The sequence below is a fragment of the Cynocephalus volans genome, chromosome 7, assembly GCF_027409185.1.
Source record: "Cynocephalus volans isolate mCynVol1 chromosome 7, mCynVol1.pri, whole genome shotgun sequence".
Classification (NCBI taxonomy): domain Eukaryota; kingdom Metazoa; phylum Chordata; class Mammalia; order Dermoptera; family Cynocephalidae; genus Cynocephalus; species Cynocephalus volans.
The window spans coordinates 96,022,336-96,035,776 of record NC_084466.1 but is presented as its reverse complement, the minus strand read 5'-3'; the positions used below and the strand labels follow the sequence as shown (position 1 = coordinate 96,035,776).

Here is a 13,441-nt window from a genome sequence, read left to right as displayed (position 1 = left end):
TATGGACCTTTAAATGATCCCACTTGGTATCTGATATGATGTCAAGGTATCTGCCCCTAAAGATTGAAAGCAAAGTAAATAAAGTGTTGAATCAAACTGGAGTATGGCCAACACAACTGATGAAACCTTCACAAAAAGAATATTAGACTAACTTCTGCACTCAGATAATTTAGGATCATGTTTATTCTCTGAAAATAGGCAAAAACTTTTTAAAAGTATGGAGAGTAATTTGGAAATTCAAGATAATGTTCATGTAATATTAATTTAGTATACAATATGACTGAAGAGGAAACAACTTTATATCCAGGCAACTAAATAATAATAAAAATAATATCCAAAACATAAATAAGTGTACCTGTTATTGGAGCTTCTACTTCTATCATGGTTTTCTCTCTCCGAAGGATGGCAGCACCCTCATTGATAATTCTAAGTGCAATTTCTTCATCTACCCGACCTTCTTTTACTAAGTGGTTCTTCAGAACATCAACCCTGGGTATCCCATCCACATCAAACACTTCTTCAGATGTCAAGCGATGAGTTGGAGGAAAAGGGACAGCTGCAATTTTTTTTTAATTAATAAAAAATAAGTCAATAATAACAAATTAACATAAAAACAAATCATTAGATGTAGATAAGAGTAAAAACTGAAAAGTAAATGTTTTTGTTTCTTTTTTCATTTACTGGGTAGAAGTATTAATTTTTTAAAAACTTTTTTTCTAAAAGAGTAATTAAATTATACTATTTTTATTAACCTATATACATGTTTAATATGTTCTCAATATGTTTATTGACAATTTTTAGAGAAATGAATTGTCTTACAAAATTAAAAGTTCTTTGAGGATAACTAAAATTTTTTTCTTTAAGCCAAAACATTCTTTGGCAGAACTCTCAAAATTTATTACATACTCTTCACCTTAAATGAAGTACAATAAATACAATTTAATACCACATAAGCCTAGATGGAAAGAAAACCCAAATATAAGGTGATCTACCATGTTCCTAATAAGAACATAAAAAATGTTTTCTGGCCAACTTGAATATAAACTTTTAGGGATATAGATAAAACAGCCATATGCTTACTTATGAAATTTAAACTAATTTACTGGCACATGTAGACTTAAAATAATAATAAATCCTAATTTAGAAACACTGCTTTTTCTCCTACTTTCATGTTTCACAAAACACTTTTATTCGAAATCTTTATGCACATCTTTAACACCAGTGCGTTCCTTATCACTTGAGTCACCTTTTAAGTCATCTTACACACTGTTCAAAAGCAAATCATCTTTACTTCCATCTAAATTGTCTGAAATACAGCACTTTTTGAATAAGTGTAAAATGCTATCACAGCAAATTTATCCCACATTTATCCCTGCAAATTTATCCCAAAGTTTCCATTTGTCTAACTACTGAAGTAAATGGCTTTTTCATTCCTGCAGTACATACTTATAATTTCTACAAGTAACCACCAACTGTACTTGTTTTTAAGTGATATTTATTAAATGGAATGGAAAACAGTTCTATTTTCTTTTTTTGGCGGGGGACAGCAGCTGGCTGGTATGGAGATCTGAACCCTTGACCTTGGTATTATCAGCACCACACTCTCCCAAGTGAACTAAGCAGCCAGCCCTGGAAGGTCTATTTTCAATGGTATCTAAGCACAATTTTGGGATCTCATACCTAGGAAAAATTACTATATATCTGTTAAATTTATGTGATTCCTTTTTTACTGAATCCAACAGTGACCTCTTTATGCATTCAAAATCACCTTGGACTGAAGTGGTTTCAGGCTCTTTACCAAATAGTAATTTGTTTTTCAAAATAAAAAAAGCCAGAGAAAATTTTCTAGTAAGAGTCTAATAAGTACAGACTGAAATGTAAGGCAGCTCTCTCAGGAAAAAAAAAAAAAATTTTTAGAAGAAAACTCATTTTATATTTGGGCATACAGTACATATTATTTTCTTGATGATTCAGGGTCATCAGTGGGGCTGGTATATCAATTACCTAAGAAGGAATAAAACCACAATCTCATACTAGGGAAAAAAATTCAGGAAGAACTCCATCCCTTAAAAGTGGGATAAGGGGCCGATCCCTTGGTGCACTCGGGAGAGTGCGGCGCTGGGAGCGCAGCAGTGCTCTCGCCGCGGGTTCAGATCCTATATAAGGATGGCCGGTGCACTCACTGGCTGAGCGTGGTGCGGCCGGTCACAAAAAAGACAAAAAACAAATAAATAAATAAAAGTGGGATAAGAACTCAAGAAGACAAATGGCAACCATTTCTTATAGACTTTGAAATCACTAATCCCTCTTGCTTTTTTTTCCTTCTTTTTTTGATACTCAGTAAAACAAACTTGAACTTGCTTATTTTCCCTTCATTAGAAAGTTATTCTCATTACTTTTTACTACACCTAAACAAGGCATTAAAATACATTTTGTTCCCCCAAATACAGTATGTCGATTTTAATAAAATAAAAACTTCAGTTAAAATATGTTTTTCTCCAACCAAAGATTTAACAAACTATTATGTATGCTATAACTAAATTTACTCCCATCAGTAAATTTTAAAAATTTGTTTAAAAAATACACACTTTAATGAACTGATTACCAATCAAAAGTTTCTGTTCGGACATTATAAAAATGAGTAGGTTAAATATATCTTAAATACAAAATTCTAAGAGGAAGATAGGATCACAGTTTTCTCATCAGGCCAAGACACTCTTTTTATCACCCTACTCAGGAAAAGAGATATTGTTCGACCAAAGATGCTGCATTCTAGATCATGTGTACTTTCCAACAATCCACAACTTAATTCCACTAACAGCTGAATTCTGTTCAATATACAGAAAAAACTTCCTAAAAACCCACCTGGGGACCACTCCCCCCTCCCCCACTCAGCCAAAGACAAGTGGTACTGCATATTTTCATGCACACTGTGAATGCTCCACTCCAAGTCACAGTGAGGTACTGCCCTCTTTTTAACCAAGAGCCGAAATGTCTTTATTGACCTGAAAAAGAAAAGCATAAACTGCCTCCATGCCCATAGGTTAGTTATCCATAGACCTATGCTTTTCTACTACTTTTTCAGTCAAAGCATACTTTTACATTTCAAAACCAACCAGGATATCTTTAAGGAATGGGTACAAGTCAAGTGGTGGAGAAATGCCACCTATTCATGGGTAAAAGTAGATGAAAACTATAGAGGATCAGTGTTGTTTTAACTACATAACACTGAAAGTGGAGAATAGGGAGTTTATAAGTTTTAATACATAAGTGAACAAGAAAATAAGAGAAAAAAGTCATGTACAGTGCTATCTGGCAGCTGGATAAAGAAGCTGCAGCAGGTGATCTGACCAGGCAAAAGAAAACTAACCAAATAGAATTTGGCCTAAAATAAGTTGTTGAATACAGGCTTAAAATTTTTTTAATCAAAAATTAATATTCTCGGGCCGAGCCCATGGCGCACTCGGGAGAGTGCGGCACTGGGAGCACAGTGACACTCCCGCCGCGGGTTCGGATCCTATATAGGAATGGCCGGTGCACTCACTGGCTGAGTGCCGGTCACGAAAAAGACCAAAATAAATAAATAAATAAATAAATAAATAAATAAAATTAATATTCTCAATCACTACTTTTCCAGGTTTTTCTTTTTTGTTTTTCTCTGTGTGTGTGTTTTCTCCTAATTTTCAGATTATTTTTCCTACTCTTCTATATTTGTGACAGAACATGAATGTATATAAATATAATGTCCATGGTCAACAACTGAAATGGCTAATAATGGAGGATTAACTGGAACAATCTAAAGAGCTACAAAATCACCTCCAATCACCAAGTTACCAAAACTAGAAAATTTGATTGGGTAATATTCATTTTGACTAAACTGTTCTGTTGAAAAATTTCCTTTAATCCAAATTTTGGCATGAAGGGCATGTCTGTACGGCAATCAATAACATTCACAGGTATTTTCAGTCACATTTAAAACAAGGTATAAAAAAATGTTTTAATTTAGGAAGTTGGAAAAATAAACCAAGGACACAGAATGATCAGGGATGAGGAAGGGGCAGAGATCTTATAGTTTCTACCACTGGGCAAGGAATCCTGTTCCCCAACACTAAGACTGAGGCCTCCAACTCCAACTGGGGTGCAGCCTGTGTCACCTGAACAACTTGTCTCCAAAATATCATTCAGATGTCTGAAGTCAGTTATTCCCACTGTGCTTCCCATCACTGCCAACCTTGGAAACTATCCAAAATACAGTCCCTATACTTTCATACTTCTGAATTTTTCCCCGTATTTCTTTCCTTCATACCAGTTCCTTTTGGTTGTTCTCCTCCCTTCCAATCCTTTCCATTGAGACCTCCAGAATTCCTATTATGAGTCTTTTTAAAAAAATCTCCCCTTGTCGCCCTACACATGCGGGCGCGCGCGCACACACGCGCCCTACTTTAGTTCTTCACAGAAAACCACCTTCATCTAACTTAATTAAATTTTGGTTCTTCTGAAAGACAACAGTTCTCAAATACTTTTTTCAAAGTAGATGCTGTTCATTTTTCCATACTCCACTACTCTCAGCAGAGAAGGCTTTAGCTTTCTTCTAGATCCCCCTTATCATTTCCAACATGATCACCCACTGAGGAAAAAAAAATACCTCTTCCTTTGAGGCTCATGCCTTCTGGCTAGTTTGCCTTTATTTCAGCCATCTACTCAACTTCCAGTCTTCTCTCACATTCATCTTAAACTGACAGTTCCTGGCTCACAAGCCTACTCTAAGTTCCACCTTCGTCAATGTCCATGTGGATGGCCTATCTAGAACTTAAGAACTGAGATGCTTGAGCTCTACTTCACTTCAGCTCCTCAGCCTGGGCCATAATTACTGCTCTGCCCCCGAAGTCCTGAACTGCAATCTCTCACTCCAGGATCAAAACCCCCTAATGTTCCAGTTTCACTCCCTTTTCTCCATCTGTTCTTTAATTGTACCAAGAACCTGGACAGCCCTTCTTTATTAACTCCTTAACTAGCCACCTTTACTTCTTACAATTTTGATGCTATTCCATCATCCACCCACTTTTTAAACATCCTGAATTGTTTTGCTCTTTTGTCCTTCTATACTGTCAGGCAAAACCCCAATTCTTGAATAAATTAGCTTCCAAACTTAAGTGTTAAGGATAAAATCATCAAGATGGCCCAGTGCTAGTACAAATTCATGGTCTCTAATTTAGCTGTTCCTTGGCACTCCCAGCAATCTTCAATCCTCATTTATATGGCTCCTACTCTATCCGTCTACCTTGTAACTCTCTCCTCTCTTGAATTCTTGAAATCACTCATCTGGTTTTTCTCTTCTCTGGTCATACCTGACTGGCCTATTTCATGGACTCCTAGTGTTTTTCTTCCTACTGAAATGTCAGTGTGTGACGTAAGGATCTGTCCTAGCGCTCCTCTCACAGTACTCTGAATTAGTGATCTCATTCATCCCAACGGCTTTAACCAACATCTGTACTCATATTTTGAGGACTCCCAAATAGATCCCTTCAGTCCAGATCCAACCCCTAAACTCTAATCCATATTAAACTATCAAATGTCTCCATCAGGATGCTCCATAGATCCCTCAATCTTATTATGCCCCAAACTGAATGCATTATCTTTCCCTCTAAATCATTACCAATACAGTTACCCAATTAATCTGGGAATTATCCTAGAGGTCTCCTTCTTCCTCAATCTGCATGGCCAGTAGGTCCTAAATAATTATATGATGATGTTTTTGTCCCATCAGTCCCCAGAGACACTGAATAAAGACTTTTTCTGGCCTGGCTGGTTAGCTCAGTTGGTTACAGCGTGGTATTGATAACACCAAGGTCAAGGGTTTGAATTCCTGTAAAAGCCAGCCACCAAAAAATAAAAATAAAGAGACTTTTTTTCTCCTAGAATTACAACAATCTTTTCAATTTTGCTTATGTCCCACAATACAGAGTAGTTTTCTAAAATTCAAATCCCAACATTTTCCAACAGTTTCAGGACTGGCTTCACTAAATAAAATCTAAATTCTTTACTTTAACATGGCATATAAGAGACCTAGTGATCTGACTCATGCCTACATTTCTACTCCCATTTTTTGCCACTACTCTGCATTCCAGACACATTCTATACTCTAGACACTAACTTACTTTCATTTCTTAAAACACATCACTTTTCTTTATCTCTGTACTTTGTATGCCCTACTGTTTGGGGGTACACTATTCCTATCTTTTGCTTAACTTCTCCTTGCCTTTAAATCTCATTTCAGTGTTTCAATTCTTAAAAACTTTTCCTGATCTTCCCTAATGGTGCCCTCTCCTTTGTGGTACTGTAGCATAGCACATCATGTATGCCTATATTATGGCACTTACCAGCTGCCTCCACTACCAGCTTGAGTCCCTTGATGGAAGGAGGTTATGTCTTTCACCTCTACATACCCAGTGATTAGAACATAGGTACTAATAAATTTACTGGATTCATGATATACTAGTTATATTTACTAAAATACTTGTATACCTTGACACTAATTTATGTAGCAATGACAATGTATTTATAGGGCTTTATTTACAGTTTACAAAGTACTTTCACATATATAATCCCACGTGATATTCAAAGACACCCTGTCAGTTTGGTCAGGTAGTTTTATCTCCATTTCACAAATGAGATAACAGGTTCAGAGATCTTAACTGGCTTCCCAAGGCGTTTTTGCTAGTGAGGAGTTGGGCCATGGTTGAAACTAAAGTCTTCAGAGTGCTAATCTACTACCATATGTCATCATACCAACACAATGACAATTTTCTTTTGACTAAAGGGGTCATCAAAAGGCTTCTTATCATGAAGAATGTATAACCTATTTACCTGCCATGGGTAGAAGTATGGATTGGCCACATGCTCTAAGGAAAGATTCAATAAATCCAATGGCATTATCTTCAAAATTTCAAGGCATCCCTTGGGTCCCTTTTAATTTGTGGTGGTTCTTTGAATGCAATACCTTTCCCTCAAAATTGGTTCCCCTTCCTGATTTATTTTTGCTATGATATCACCATTTGCTGTCACCCAGACTTAAAATTTTGGTGTCACTCTTCTCTTTCTGGACTCTAAGTCCTATTGATCCATCGAATTCTCTCAATTTTCTTACATCTCCACTGTTACAATGCTAGCCAAGCTCTTATCATCTTGTTTACTAGAAAAATCTATGTCATCTCTAATTTTCCTCCTCCTTGATTGAACAAAGCACTGATAAATTAACCTACTCAAAAAATTTGCATAGTTTCTTAATGACTAAAGAAAAAGAAACCTCTGAATCTTATTTTCAAGGTCCTCCTCATTTGACCACTCTCAGCTTCTTACTCGTCATTCCAATCTTTACCCCCAAGCATAATTACCCAGTTTAATCAATCCCTAAAGCAAAATTAGTTTGATTACTGTTTCCTAATAAAGTGTCGCTCACATGTTTCATTTCCACACCCAATCACTCATCCAACACATCCACCTTCGAATATTATTTGGAATCTGTGTCATATCTAGTTTCTCTTTTTCCCTTAGTTCATGCCTTGGTTTGGTCATCACTCAGTTGGACTACTCTATTAATCTTCTAACTAGAGAATCTGCTTTAAGCCTCTCCCACTCTAATAACTTGTTCCACCCAATGCCACCAGAGATAGCTTTCAAAAACCAAGAAACTGGGTTACTATTCTACTTTAAAACTTTCAGTAATAATAATGGTGATGGCTACCATTTGTTGAGTACTTATCATGTACCAGGCCTAGCACTGTGGTACATACTTTACACGCACCGTATCCATTAATCCTCCCAAAACTACACAGTAAGACTTCATTAACTCTATTTTACAGATGAGAAAACTAAGGCTTGGGGATGTTAAGTATCTTGCTCATGGTGAGAAGGTTATTAAGTGGTAGAGCTAGGATTCAAACTGAGGCAGTCTGACTCCACAGCATGAGTTCTTAATCATCCAGAGGCTATACTGCTTACTAGCTTAAGTCTCAGCAACTCAACTTGGTATACAAAAGATCCTTTCCAACTTCATCTCCTGCCACACCTTGCCAAGCACTTTACACACTATTGCCACAATTGCATGCTTCTTTCAAACTCCATGCCTTTCTGCTTCTATTTTTGCTACTCCAGCCCTAACTTCTGCCTGGAGAAATTCTACTCATCTTTCCAAGACTACCTAAAACAGCATCCTCTCAGTGATGATTTCTCTCCAAGTAAGACAGTCAATTCCTTCTTTACAGCTCCAATAGCACTTTATACCTAATTCATTATATTATTTACAAAAATGTATCCTTCACTAGAATGCCAGCACACCAAGACAATCTATCTTACTTAATATATCTAATTCAATTCTGTATGCCCAATGCCTAGAACAGTGCCTGGTACAAAGCAGGTATTTAATAAATGTTGCACGAAGAAATGGTCCCAATCCTTTGCCTATTTCTACCCTATCCATCCTTCAAGTCCTCTTTCCTCCTATACAACCCCCTCCTAGACCATTCTAACCCAGAGTCATCACTACCTTCTTTGAATTCAGACAACTTGCTGGCTTATCTGGCAATTATTAATTACACCTGTCCTTATGACATATCTCAATTTTTCATGAGTACTTATTTCTCCAAGGACCACGACTGTATTTTATCTTTAGTACTTCGGTTGTCTTCCTACAGTTTTGAAGCATACAGCAGGCATTTAATAAACATTTGGTATTTGATTACTTCAATGCTCCAAAAATAAATTTCATATACTATACAAGGATGCCCAATCAACTTCAGCTTATTTCATATCTGTGTATAAATAAACATTTTTATGGTGAAATGAAGTCATATGATTGGCACTAAAACACACCTCATTTAATAAATCAAGGTTCTTTTCACCAAACTTTTCCTTACAACTTTTTTTTTTTTAAACCAGTCAAATTTAGCAGTGGGGGGTTGTATACGAACTTTAGTGACACTAATGTTAATAAGTTTTGATAACCCATCACCATGGGACCAGCCTCCTTACTATTCTTACCAATTCTTCAATAGCTCTGGAACCTGAAGCTTTTGCCTCACTACACAGCAGCTATATTTCCTACTTGGCATTTTCCTTCTAAGATAACTTGTTACCAGAGTGTTCTCTCTCCCTCTCTCTTATACACACACACATATTCTCTGTTCCTTTGCTTTGTCTAGGACACATGGTACTGAAGATTTATTTTAGTATGTTTAACAGTTTCATGGGGGTGGAAAGAAAAAAAGTCATTTTCAGAAATTATCTTTTTACATAGATAAGTCCACAGAATAGACTTTGTAAACAGAAATTAAAATTCAAGCTGCTTTAAAATATAATGAAATAGGGGCTGTCTGGTTAGCTCAGTTGGTTACAGAGTGGTCAAGGGTAACACCAAGATCAAGGGTATGGATCCCCATACTGGCCAGCTGCCCAAAAGAAAGAAAGAAAATAGATTTATAATGAAATAGAGCTAGCAAGAAACACTGAAGTAGCTATGTAACTCGAAGACCTATGTGGGTCATCTAAAAGTCTGTCATGAGAATAAGCAATCCTAATAAAGCTAAGGTACTGGAAAACACTTTAGGCAAATGACCTCAGATTTATAAGCAGGAAGTCTGGCAAAAGAATTTAAATGATTAAGGCTGTCCATCAGAAATATGTCAGCTTAAAAAAATTAAAACACACACTTTAGCATTTTGGTTCAATCTGAAAGTCTGATAATTTAAGGTTAACATAACCTAGAAAAAAATGTTGAATGTAAAAGAAAATGACTCACACTGTAGGTGCTAAATGAACATACGTACAATATGGACAATGTTCCCGAAGTGATAAAGGTGAATTTTTGTATCAAGACTAACAGACTTGATAATTTCAAGGGACAATCTAGCTTTACAAATCTGAGACCCTAGTCTTTACAGCAAAAAGTACGTTTTTAAAGTATGGGGTGGGGAAGTATCTGGACAATTCAGGTCAAGTAAATTTTGGGGGGAGGAAGGAAAGCAATTCACTTAAATTTAAAGTTTTGTGCTTTAATTACCCACACCAATTTTGTTGATGTGGCAGTAAGGCACACACGCAGATAGTTTGCTGTTTTTCCTAGTTTGTTTCCATTTCATTTCCAACTTAGCTAAAGAACAGGAAAATGCTTAACAGAATATAGGTAAAAGGGCATATACTATCTCACCTAAATAATTTAGGCTACATCAACTTTCAAAGAGAGGAAGAATTTGACCTGAGCCAGCAGCTGAAGCAGGCTCAGAACCAAATTTGTTTTAACTAATCGGGCAACCTAATCACCCATAATCAGTGACAAGGAATTACCACTAATAATTTTAGTGATGAGCTCATCACATTTATACATAAATCACCTACGTATTCAAAGCTCCCAAATGTCATTAGAAGTGAATTTCAGGCACGGATATTAAACCCAGAAAGATCTATATTCTCTTAAAAACTTAGGTGAACATAAAATATAGGCCTTCTAACTAGAAGCAAAGAGCATAAAATTTAGAGACAATAAGGAAAAGTTCCAGGGAGTGAGAAACTACTTGCATTCAATGCCAATGATGATCTCCATACTATTACTACTATGAAGTGGTACAGATGCAAGACTAGCACCATATCCCAGACCTAAATGGAAATGTGAATTTCAAAAAGTTAAACTTAAGCTGAGTTAGCACAATAGTCACTTATCTTCAGGCAACCAGTGTTCTCTACCATCAAATGTAACATCACAGTACAATTATTGAATTTGTAGAAGGCAAGGAAGAAGCCTGAAGATGAAATTTAAAAGTGGATTTCTGGATCTGTATGAAAGGTGGATTTCCCAGTAACTGCCAAGGAAGCTAGAGACTAGACTCTATGCGTAGTGCAAACTAGTCTGTTATACGCTGTTTCTAAGCATGTAATCCATATCAGGTATTCCAACTGGCTAACAAATTCCATAAAGAAATAAAAGCTGTCTCCTTGAAGAAGATACAAGTGCATGACATGTGAAAACCATGAACTTTAATTTAACCATAATTTTCTATACTAACAAGCTCTTTTCCTTTTTACCTAAGTTAAATGGCTTTTATTCCATACCAATAAACTGCAAATATGATTGTGTCTTGGACTCAACTCACTCTAAGGAATCTGCCTTATGCTTGGAATCTTATTTTTACTACATTAAAGCAGTATGGGGAAAACATTACCATATTTGTGACAGAGAACAAGAACATTCACAAGCATAAAGATAGCATAAACTTATTGTTCAGAAATGTGATTGATTAAAACAGTCAGGTGAAAAGTGGCCAGGGAAATGAACACACAACACAGAAATACAGTCAGAAAATGAAGGGGCAGCCAATGTCCCTTGTTCCCACCCGCATAAAACTCCAGGATTTCTTTATAGGATGAATGCCTAAACTACCAATTTTTTCTCTCTTTTTAAAAAGATTTCTCAGGGCAAGAATTCCATTAACTCTTTATTCAGCCTGGCCAACAGGATATATCACTAACTTTTAAAATAACCCACATAAGCCTAGATACAAATCAGTGTTATGCTTTTAAGAACCAAAGGAGGCTCAGATTGAAATTTTTAAATAGAAACAAAAACAAAACACACACAAACAAAAAAGGTTTTCTTGTTTTCAAATATTTTAATGGAAATATATGGGGTCAGATTTTGAAAACCAGGCTAACAGTGTTTAAACACTGTGCCAGTATATTTGAGAAGTTGAATGAAAAATAAATAAGACAAAAAGGAGTATCTATCTTTTAAAAACAAACGTAATACAAATAAGGAAAACTTTATTCTACAACGATTTCAATTTATCGCTACAGGATAAGGAAAATCATTTCAAATTTTCACCTCCACAGCAGTGTTTGAAGTTGATGGGCTCTCCCAGTGGAATCTTAAGCAACTCTAAATTAGCCCTCAATTTCTCTATTTGAAATTAATCTGCTGACCTGCTGTGGGTAAACACCCATAAATTCTGCCCTTGCTAAGAAACATTTAATTTTTTCTTCTAGGGACTGTGTGTGGGGGTGTGTTTGTAGGGGAGAGGTAATTCGTTTTGACCACAACAGTGTTGAAGGTTTTCTAAATAAATACTTATCCACAAGGCTTTTTAAAAAAATTTTTATTTATTTACTTTTTTCCTTTTATGCTGCTTTATCTCCTACTCTGTACTTAAAGCCTGTGCTCCCAAATCCTGCCTCGACCAATCCTCTATGGTTTCCCCCAATTTCTGCGCGGAGTGGCACCTGAGGGCCCAGCGCGAACCCCTGTGGCTGGCGCTAGCTAGGCACGGATAGGGCGGACGACTGTCACTGGGGAGCAGGCGTGGGCCAAAGCTAAGGTGATTTCTGACTGCTCATCGTCCGGCCCCGCGTGGCTGAAGATCTCCGAGCCCCTCGGTCCGCCCGGGTAAGCCAGGAGTACAGCTGTCGCGGAGCAGGAAGCTAATCGCGGCCCCTGAGCCGCTTTGACAGGCCGAGCAGGAAAAGAAAGCTCACCGCAGCTAGTAGCCTCACGCTTCGAGCCAGGAAACACCGAAAGCAAAACCCCGCCCTGGCCCGGAGGCAAGCGACAGACCGCGGGGCCGCCGCCGCCGCCACCGACTCAGCCCAGCCCAGCAGGGGCCCGCCCAAGGGCCACTCCCCAAGGGAGGCAGCCAGTCACTCGCCCGCCCTTCCGGGCCCGCTCCCGAGGGGACGGTCTCCCGCCCGCCCTCACACATAGCGACCCAGGCCAGGCCCCCAGGGCTTCGTCCACCTCTCACCTTTGACGACGCGGTCAGCCCCGGGAGGGGGCGGCGGGGGCGGAGGTGGGGGCGGTGCAGCACGGGCCGGCTCCGGGGCGGCCATGCTGGGCCCGGGGCTAGGATAGGCGCTGGGCCGGGCGGGGTTGGGGGCGGGGGCGGCGGCTACCAGAGCCAAGCGGCGGCGCCGCCGGGGAACATGGCGGACTCTTTCCCTACAGAGGGGCTAAGACCGGCATGCACCGCGCGCGCGGGGGCGGGGGCGGGGCAGGCTCTAGGGACTTGGGTGAAATTACTGAGGCTAAAAGAGAAACCGGACGAGGCCAAGGGATCGGGTTAAAATTCTTTGCATGCACAGACAAAAGAGTGAGGAATGGGAGCAGTTTGCAGCTAAGTTGCTGCGATAAATGACTGTGAGGAAACACACCGGCTCTCTCGGAGCTCCCAGTAAAATGGGGAAACGTGATCAAATCTCCTACTACTAGGTAAATAAATGTATAAGAATTTAGCTACCAGATCTCAGTACTAAAGTGTTGGCAGGGAACAGGAGAATAGAGGAGGCATTGTGGGTTCTAGAGGGGAGAAGTGACCATTCAAAATGGTGTTTGAGAAGAGACTTCTGACCCTTGTGTTTATAGTCTGGAATTGTCGAGAATCCGAAGGCACAGAATAAGAAT

General features: G+C 38.4%; 1 protein-coding gene across 4 annotated transcripts in view; it reads right to left on the bottom strand.

Annotated features, from left to right (window-relative positions):
• PPP3CB (protein phosphatase 3 catalytic subunit beta) overlaps positions 1–13,011 on the bottom strand; it is a 42,002-nt gene extending 28,991 nt beyond the window's left edge. For 3 of the 4 annotated variants that reach the window (XM_063102450.1, XM_063102451.1, XM_063102452.1), the window contains exons 1-2: positions 12,786–13,011; positions 356–556 (exon numbers count right to left, since the gene is read on the bottom strand). In XM_063102450.1, the coding sequence (XP_062958520.1) occupies positions 356–556; positions 12,786–12,870 (286 nt within the window). In that variant the 5' untranslated portion in view covers positions 12,871–13,011. The remainder of the gene's footprint in view (positions 1–355; positions 557–12,785) is intronic. The other variant, XM_063102453.1, reaches the window with a different exon arrangement.
• Positions 13,012–13,441: the final 430 nt, after the last annotated feature.